The sequence below is a fragment of the Nothoprocta perdicaria genome, unplaced genomic scaffold (genome assembly GCF_003342845.1).
Source record: "Nothoprocta perdicaria isolate Ctin4 unplaced genomic scaffold, notPer1 scaffold_174, whole genome shotgun sequence".
NCBI classification, from domain to species: domain Eukaryota; kingdom Metazoa; phylum Chordata; class Aves; order Tinamiformes; family Tinamidae; genus Nothoprocta; species Nothoprocta perdicaria.
Genome location: NW_020454916.1, coordinates 512,573 through 521,526, shown reverse-complemented (window position 1 = coordinate 521,526; position 8,954 = coordinate 512,573). Strand labels below are relative to the sequence as shown.

General features: G+C 58.6%; 2 protein-coding genes across 2 annotated transcripts in view; one reads left to right on the top strand and one right to left on the bottom strand.

The window, feature by feature from the left end:
* Positions 1-967, top strand: part of DLX5 (distal-less homeobox 5) — a 2,299-nt gene extending 1,332 nt beyond the window's left edge. The window contains exons 2-3 of the mRNA XM_026036266.1: positions 94-278; positions 602-967. Of these exons, the coding sequence (XP_025892051.1) occupies positions 94-278; positions 602-934 (518 nt within the window). The 3' untranslated portion in view covers positions 935-967. The remainder of the gene's footprint in view (positions 1-93; positions 279-601) is intronic.
* A 7,337-nt stretch (positions 968-8,304) lies between these two features.
* The window catches only part of DLX6 (distal-less homeobox 6), a 3,002-nt gene continuing 2,352 nt past the window's right edge, over positions 8,305-8,954 (bottom strand). Inside the window, exon 3 of the mRNA XM_026036264.1 lies at positions 8,305-8,556. Coding sequence (XP_025892049.1) covers positions 8,305-8,556 — 252 coding nt within the window. The remainder of the gene's footprint in view (positions 8,557-8,954) is intronic.

The window sequence follows — 8,954 nt, the reverse complement described above, 5'->3', positions numbered from 1 at the left end:
GGAGGCGCCGGCGGCAGCGCAGCCAGCGCGGAGCCGGGGCCCGCGCCTTAACGTCTCCGTGTGTGTCTCTCTCCCGCCCTTGCGCCCGTGCAGAGAAGGAGGTGGCGGAGCCCGAGGTGAGGATGGTGAACGGCAAACCAAAGAAAGTGCGCAAACCCCGGACTATTTATTCCAGCTTTCAGCTGGCCGCCTTGCAGCGGAGGTTCCAGAAGACCCAGTACCTCGCCCTGCCCGAGCGCGCCGAGCTGGCCGCCTCGCTGGGACTCACGCAGACGCAGGTACCGCGCGCGGCTCGGCCCGGCCCGGCCCGGCCCGCCTCGGGTCCGCCCGTCACGGCCCACAGGAGCTCGGCTCGATCGGGTCCGGCCCGGAGGGGCTCGGCTCGGTTCGGCTCGATTTGGCCCGGCGCGGCGGCGCGCGGCTCGGTTCGGTTCCATCCGGCCGGGGTCGGCTCGGCTCGGCTCGGCCCGGCCCGGTCCGGCGGGGGGTGGGATGGGGCCGCGCGGTTCCTGGTCTCCGRCAGCGGCCTCGAAGCGTCTCCTTCCTCCACTAACCGTGTTGGTTTCCCTCCCACTCCCTTCTCCTCCTGCCTGCCTCCCAGGTGAAAATCTGGTTCCAGAATAAAAGGTCCAAGATCAAGAAGATCATGAAGAACGGGGAGATGCCCCCGGAGCACAGCCCCAGCTCCAGCGACCCCATGGCCTGCAACTCGCCACAGTCGCCGGCGGTCTGGGAACCTCAGGGCTCGTCGCGCTCCCTCAGCCATCACGGCCACGCACACGCTCACCCTCCAAACTCCAACCCGTCCCCTGCATCCAGCTACCTGGAGAGCTCCGCTTCCTGGTATCCCACTGCCAACACCATCAACTCCCACCTCCAGCCCCACGGCTCCCTACAGCACCCGTTAGCGCTGGCCTCTGGGACAATCTATTAGAATCTGACCTTTATTAATATTATTTTGAGGGTTTTTTGTTTTTGTTCCTTGGACTCCTGTGTTTTACTGTTAAGGAATTATAACGAAAGGAATGCATATGGGGGATTTTTAAAGGGAAACGAAACAAACAAACAAAAAAAGATTTAAATGTGTAAAGCTTGTGCATGTAACTTATTGCATTTCAAAGGAAACCCTTTTTTATACAATATGGACTTTTTTTTTTTTTTTTTTTTTTTTTTTTTTTTTTTTCTCAGCTGTGGACACTATCAATGGTGCCTTGAAATCTATGACCTCAACTTTTCCAGAGACTTTTTTTTTCAATGTTATTTTAACCCTGTAAATAATTGTAGATAGAGGAATTAAACTGTATATTCTGAATAAAATAAAATTATTTCGACCACGAGAGTCGTATCCAAATTGCCCCTTCTTCCATTTATATATATATAGAGAGAGAGAAAGAGAAATAATGAAATAATCCCAGTTTCGTTTGCAGATAGGGAGAGAAGAGCGCGGTTTTGCGGGGCCCGATCCTGCGGGCTGCGCTTCCCTCGCCGCGGGTGCTGCGGTGAGCGGGGCCGCGCGGGCAGCTTGCAGGATGGGACCCTTGCGAGCCCCCTAGCTAGGATGCTCTTCTCCCCTTTGCAGAAAGGTCATTTTTCTCCCCCAGACCGCGCACAGGCTGCCCCAGAGCTATTTACGCCGCGCCGAGAGCCGGCCACCCTCCCGCTAGGAAGCAAAGCTCTCGCTTAAGCCGCCCTGAATCCTTCCCCGAGAGCAATTAGCGTCGAGAGCTGCGCACTCCACAGCCCATCAGCCGCCCGGGTGCGCTCGGGTAATTAGACAAATTACGTTTCCGTCAAAGGGAGCCGCTAAATATGAGAAAAGGATAAAATGAGGGCCCCGCTCCCCTCGTTCCTGTTAAAAGCCCGTGGCGGGCTCAGGCGATCGCCAGCGCTTGCGTCTGGAGGAGGGACTATCTAGAGGTACTTTCGTGTGTGTGTGTATATATGTGTGTGAGCATACATACATGTACATGTATGTATGCGTATATATGTTTTTATGTGTGCGCGCCSTTTCCAGGGGAAGCCCTCGAGGACACGGGCTTTGCTGCGGCCGGGAGCCGAGGAGCGGGCGAGGGCGCAGCAGAGGTGACACAGGCCCCGCTTGCAGGGTGCCCAACAGAGCAGAGACAAGAAAGGCCACCCTGTCACCCCGAGGCTGGCGGGGCTGGGAAACGAGGCCTGGAAAGGCGTGCTCGGGGCTGCGGGGCGCGCTTACCTGTCCCCATCCTCCCGCTCTTGCCCCCCTCCCCATTCCTGCCGCGTTTGGGGCGCGAGGGGCTGCTCTGCCGGCAAGGAGAGAAACCCGAGGGTTGCACTTTTGTAACAGGTTTGGGGGCTGGAACGTGGCTTGCAGTACAATAGAGCAGTTTGTTCGGTGGAGCTGCACCCCGGGCGCTGCGGACGCGGTGGCGGGGCCGGCACGCGGCGCTTGCGGGGACTGCCCCGCGCACCCTGCGCGCCCGCCCGCGCCACTGAAAAGCCCCGTTTCTTCTCTTGCGAACCCCCTCCCCGTGGGGGGGGGAAAAAAAAAAAAAAAAAAAAAAAAAAAAAAAAGCTCGACCTTCTCGTCTTCTTCTGCTCCTCGTTTTGCTCTAAGCAAGCTCTATTTTTTTTCCTTTAACCTGCGCTGATGCATCTCCCGTCCCCACGATTCCTTCCTCCCTCTGCAGCACGCTGGGGGCTGTTTCCCAGGCTAGTCCCCCCCTGGGCTCTGAAGCGCTGCCTCGAGGCCCGCGCTTCCCGCAGCGCGGCGGCCGGGCGGGCTCGGGCGGGAAGGAAGGAGCTCCAGCGCAGCCCGGGGTCGGCGCGCAGCGTGCGCGGCTGTTTGCGCGGCTGTTTGCGCTGCCCTGCGCGCTGGCACCGAGAGAGCTCGGTGCAGCCGCCCCTGCTCTTCCCGCTCCAAAGGGGGTGTCAATTCTTTCCTGCCACGCGGGTCTCTCTTCCTCCTCCCGGCTCGAGGTGCCGCTCGGGGCAGCTCCTCAGTAAATGCCCCTCGCCGAGGGGCTGTCACTGCCACCATCCCCGCGGGGGACTACACCCAAGGGTTGCTGCAGTCCTGGGTCAATGGGGATGCACTTGCCCCACTGTCCCCACATCCCCAGCAATCCCAGCCTCACTTCCCCGGCCTCCCCCCAGGAGAGGATGGATGAACTGTCCTTTGTCTGCCGCTCGCTTTGGGCTCGGCCGGTTGCTGGCTCCGGGCTTTTTTTTTTTTTTTTTTTTTTTTTTTCCTCCTCTCCCTTCCCCTCCCTTCTCTTTTCCTGGCGGCCACTTCCATGTGGAGCCGGGGCAGCTCGGGGAGCCGAGAGGAGCCGCATTCCTGTGGGTGCCGAGCGGCTCCAGGGCTGAGCCACAAGGCCTGACACACACAGCCCTGACACACACAGCCCTAACACACACACACGGAGCAGACTCCGGGCTACAGACACCCGGCGAAAACCTTCCGCTCTCTCCCCAAATCGACGCGCTCYGCCCGGGCAGCGCTCAGCGAGGTTCCCATCCGGGGAGCGCTGTCTCCTCGGGAAGCGCCTCGATTTCCCTCCCGCTCCTCCCCGGGGAAAAACACCCCCCTGCGACCTGTCACCACGTCAGGCCGGCCGCTCGCCGGCCCTGCCTGCCGCCCTCTCCCGCCAGCCCTTCCCGATCCCGCACCGGCAGCGCGGACGGCGGCAGCGGATCACAAACGTGCATCGCACATGTGCTGTCGATTAAAGATTTTCYACCACGCAGCTTCGCCCCTGACAGAGTTTAGGTGTCTCGGCTGCGGATGGCAGAGAGGAGATCTATGGTTGCAGGAAAGTCGGGGTTGTGGGGAGGAAGAAACCCCTCTTCTTGCTCCCAGTCATTTGAGCGGCTGCCTGCAGTAATGCAATAACCTTTTTATAGGTCAGAGAAGAGCCGTGAAAATAGGAACTGCGGAGTTTACACTGAGCCTCCCTCCTTCGCGCTCTCTTTAGGGAGATTCTGCGTTGCCTCAATTCAATGTTTCTGCTCTTTGTTCCGCGGCGCGGCTGTTTTACACGCGATTTAGGAGGATACGCGGCGGCTCCTCTGCCAGGAACGCGGAGCCCGTGACCCGCGGCCCACGCGCACGCCCCGCGTGTCCTGCGCGGCCGCGGGAACCCCCCAGGGCCCCTCGCCTCCCTATCCCCTCAGCTGACAACCCGGGGCGGCCCTACCCGCCGAGCCGGCCCTCGCTTCCAGGGGATCTTTACAGCCCCCTCTCTAGGCACCATATAACACATTTTATAGGCGTTCGGTATCCACTGATCCGGCCTTTCCTTCTCTTGGCGCTATTTTTATGGATGCCCACGGAGAGCGAGGCGCAGCGCAGGGGCTGCTGCGCGGGGAGGTGCGGAGCTGCGCGGACCCTCTGTGCGCCCCTCCTCGCATCCCGCCCCCCCCGGTGCCCACTTTGATGATTTGGCCCATTAGAAATAAGGCAGGTTTGGGCCCGGCTCATAAACGCTAATCAGGAGCGCGCAGCGAGTGAGCCCGATGAGCTGAGCTCGCGAGCTGCAGGCAGCCCTGTTAGACTCGCTCTGTGCTTTAATTAATTACAATTAAGACGGTTCTGCGGTAATTTCCTTAAGGGCTTCCGACCACGGCCTGTCCGCGGGCTGCGGAGGAGGCCCGGACGCCGCGGCCCGGTGCGGGSTCCGGACCCGCTCCCGCCGCCGGGACCGGAGCTGTCACCGGAGCAGGGGGCTYGGCCACACTGAGGTGGCCCCGAGGCCGGGAGGGCAGCGCAGGGAATGGGCAGGAACCCGGCTCCGGAGCCGGGAAGAGGCGAGGCGGGAGGCGCAGGGAGCCGGGAGCATCAGCCCCGCACGCGCATCGCACCCGCAGCCGCGCAGGTTCGGACACGTAGCGCTGCACACCCCTGATTTGCTATTTTCTTAATTCCCGCTCTTCTCGTTCCCTATGAATCAAACAGTCTTTTGTCCTTCAGAGTTTGATTTGATCGCTACTGTTCGCATTTCACTTTTGTGTTTTTCTCTCCCTATACCATTACTCATTGAGTGCCCAGTGAAATTACAATCGTACATTTTCAACTCAGCAACCCATTTGCAGTGCAAAAATAGGGTCTAAATAATGGCTGAATTAGCCCTACTGGACAGTTTCAGATGTAACACTCTGTAATAATTATATTGCAGGCTGGATTAGGATGCTATTATCATAATCTGGACGTTTACAATTATCTGTAATTTGCAAAGATGCGCCAGGTCTTGATTACAGCATTTTTTTTTTTTTTTATCAAGCTAACCATCACTAAACAGTGACAGTAATAACAGCTAATTTTGCTGGCAATATAAGAGGTGCTGGGGTGTGCAAACAATTTCACACCTGGATGTGCTCACTCAACCAAGAATATAGAGAAAGAGCTTCTGCCCTGAGACTCAGAAAAATGTTGCGCGCCGCTCTGCGCGGTGCGGGTTTGTAGCCCCCGAGCCTGGCCGCGCCTCGCTGGGTAAGTGCCCGGGTTTGGGTCGGGTCGCTCTGCTGCGGGGCTGCTCCAGGGCTGCTCCTCGCCTTCCTTGGAGGCAACGCGTCTCTTCCCGCTTTTTATTTATTTTTTCTTTATATTTTTTTCCGCTTCTCCCAGCCTGCCCGCCGCTCCGCGAGGGGAGGGAGCGGGGCTCGTTGCGCGGAGCTCCGCGGAGCAGCCAGCGCCGCCTCCGCGCTGCCGCCGGGGGAGGAAGGAGGGGTTTGCTGCGCCTCGGGCCCGCGCAGCGGCGCTGCGCGGCTTTCCNGGGGTTTGCTGCGCCTCGGGCCCGCGCAGCGGCGCTGCGCGGCTTTCCGCGCTCTTCCTGCAGGCGGGCGCGGAGCCGCGGCGCCCGCGGGGGCGCGCGGCGGGGCCGCGAGGCGCGCGCGGCGCAGGTTGCGCGGGGCCCCGCGCGGAGCTGCCCCGCTCCGTCTATAGATGACGCTGTTTCACGAGCGGCTCCTCCGCTCGCCCGCGCGGGACTCGCTCGGCGCCCACTCGTGTCGCCCCCTTGGGCTAACGCGAGCGCGCGGTGTCCGCGACTATTTAAGCTAGCGGGGAGGGACCCACGAGCGACCCCCCACCCCCTCCCMGCAGCTGCGCTCCCCGCGGGAGGGCGCCCTGGGCTGCCCCAGAGGGACACGCGGGTGCGGAGCCCGCAGCCCCAGCGATGCTCCCTGCGCGGCCGCGCTCACCGGCCCCGCCGGGCCGGAGCGGGGGATTCCGCGGGGCTCCGCACGCGCGCAAGGCGCCCTTGGTTTAGACGCATGGGAGCTGCTCGCCGGTGTCATCTGAATAATTCAGCGAGCGCCGCTAGCAGCTGCAGCGCTGCAGCCCCTTCCATTCTTTTCAGCATTATAATTTTGGTTAATTTTCAATTTTAGGCCCTACGTCTCTGCAATTTGTGTATGAATAACAGAATAATTTTCCTCTTTTGTTTCGCCTTTCCTGTTCCTGAATCTAAATAAAGATGGCTTTTTAGTATTAAAAGTGGAAGAAAATTACAGGTAATTATCTTTGACGGTAAAAACGCTGTAATCAGCGGGCTACATGAAAAATTACTCTAATTATGGCTGCATTTAAGAGAATGGAAAAAAACCTTCTTGTGGATAAAAACCTTAAATTGTCCCCAATGTCTGCTTCAAATTGGATGGCACTGCAGCTGGAGGCTTTGTTCAGAATTGATCCTGGGGAGCTCTGAACCCAAAGTTTCACAGTGGGAAGGGGAAAAAAAGAAAAGAAAACATTTTTCCTAATGTAACAATACGAATGGTAGAAAATGACAAGACTGATCGGTTTTAAACCACTCTGAAGACTGACTGAGCGTGGAAGTTGCTCAAAAAAACAAAACAAAAAACAAAAAACACCCCCCAAAAAACTGGTATATTGGTAAGTAGTCTTTGCTTTGTGTCTAATTATAGTGACTGTCCTTTTGCACGCCTGTATGTAGCTGTCATTATATGGAGCACTCTGAGGGTCTCTATTGACTTCTGATAAATGGCTCGGTGGTTTCCAGGTTCAGGCTTTGAAGGGTGCCCGGGTCTCTAGCCATTAATTCTCGCAGCATGGGGCACCCAGCGTGGCTGAGGAGAGGGCTTCTCGTGCGCGGGCTGTGCTGGGCTCGGCGCCGGCTCGCGAGGCTGGACAGCGCGCCGTGGCCGGCACCTCTGCGGGCTCCGCGGGACGTTCCTCGTGCGCGCTGCGAACAAAGGCGGCCGCCTGCCCCGCCAGCGCTTGTGCGCGCGGGGCAGAGCGCGGGGCTCCGCGCGCGGAGGAGCCGCCGCTGGGGCAGGGGCGGCCGCGCGCGCGGGAGCCTCGGCCGGGCTGCGGGCGGCCCCCGCGCGGGGCAGCGCGCGCGGAGGGAGCGCGGAGGCGCCGCCGCGGGCGCGCGGGGAGCCGCGGCGAGAGAGGCACGAGGCACGCGGGCGTTTTGTGGCTTTTACTCTATATATGAAAGAGGACAAAACCATACAAAGTATATATACAACTAAAATTCAACAATATATACAGAAAGGTGGCTCGGGAGAAAGGTCCCTGTGCTCAGGGAGTGAAATGCCGGCAATCCGGCTCCGCTCCGGGCGCGGGCGGCGGGGGCTCCGCGGGTTCCTCCTTCTTCTGCTTTTCCCGTTGGTTTCCGGGGGGTCTGCGAGTGTGAGTGTGAGTGTGCAAGTGAGTGTGAGTATCTGTGAGAGAGAGGGGGGCTCCTCGCGGGAGACGCAGCGGTTTCCTCGGAGCTGCAGCCCATTCCGTTTTGATAAAGCATGCAGGTTTTGCTTCGTGGAAATGTCCTAATCTCACAGAATATTCGCATTTTCAATCAGTTCTCTCTCTCTCTTTTTTTTTTCTTTTTTTTTTTTATCCCTTCTTCTCACTTATTTTTTTTCCCCAGTCTGGATTTGGTGAACAGAAACGAAGGAGTCTAGTCTCGCTTTCATCCTGTAACGTCCTTAGCTCATTAAACAAGTAAAAACGGCGGCCACTGTAGGCTCGGGTTCTTCTTGCGGGCAAAGTCTGTAAAAAGTTTGTTTTGACGTATACTCCACGGAGAAAGAGGCTGGTGCCTTGGAGTCCAAATGAAAATATCCTAAAGAGAAGTGTCTTCTGTGCGCCAGAATGAAAATTGGGTCTTTCTGTTCGAGATCAATCGCTGAGGTTTCTTAAAACAAAATAAAATCAAATCATATGAAGCCACTCTGTCTCCTTGCCGCATCTACAAGTTCACACGGAGCCTGTTGGCTGGCACGGCTCGGCAAAGCGGGGGGACTTTTTTGCCATGYCGAGACGAGGCAAATAATCTTGGGAGATTATTTCTCTTGGACACTTCACATCATTTGCGGTCTCTGCATTGTGTCTTGGTGTGGAGAGGAATACCAGTGAGAATAGCCAGGCATGTAGCTGTTGGGAGGCATGTTCACTCCCTTGGCAGAAGCCGAAACGTCCCAGACCGGAGGCAGGGCTGGCGAGCGAGGGGACAGCGCGGCGGAGCCGGGAAGGGGGTCGCTCTCGTGCGGGTTGCTGCCCTGCTTCAGCAGCTTCTTAAACTTGGAGCGTTTGTTCTGAAACCAGATCTTCACCTGCAAGCAAAAGGCAGCACACGGTTAGGCCGCTGCGAGCATTCCCGAGCATTCCCGAGCGAGTCCGGCGGCTCCGGCTGCGCTCGGGGGGCCCGCGTGTCAGCGTGGGCAGCGGGACCTTCCCGYGGGCTGCCCAGGAGATATAACTGGTTAGCGCTGGAGATATAACGGTTAGCGTTGACGTCCTGGGCAGGCCGGGCTGGCACGGAGCGCGTGTCCGACTTCGCCCACTCGTGCGCGTGTGCGTGCACCAGCGCGTGGCAGTGGGGAGGACATTTGGGCACTGGGTTACCTGTTGTCAAACACGGGCCACTGTGTGGTGTCCTGCCAGGAGACGGGAGCCAACGGACCAGGGGCATCGCACAAGGAACTCGCGCATCCCAAAACAGACATGATCA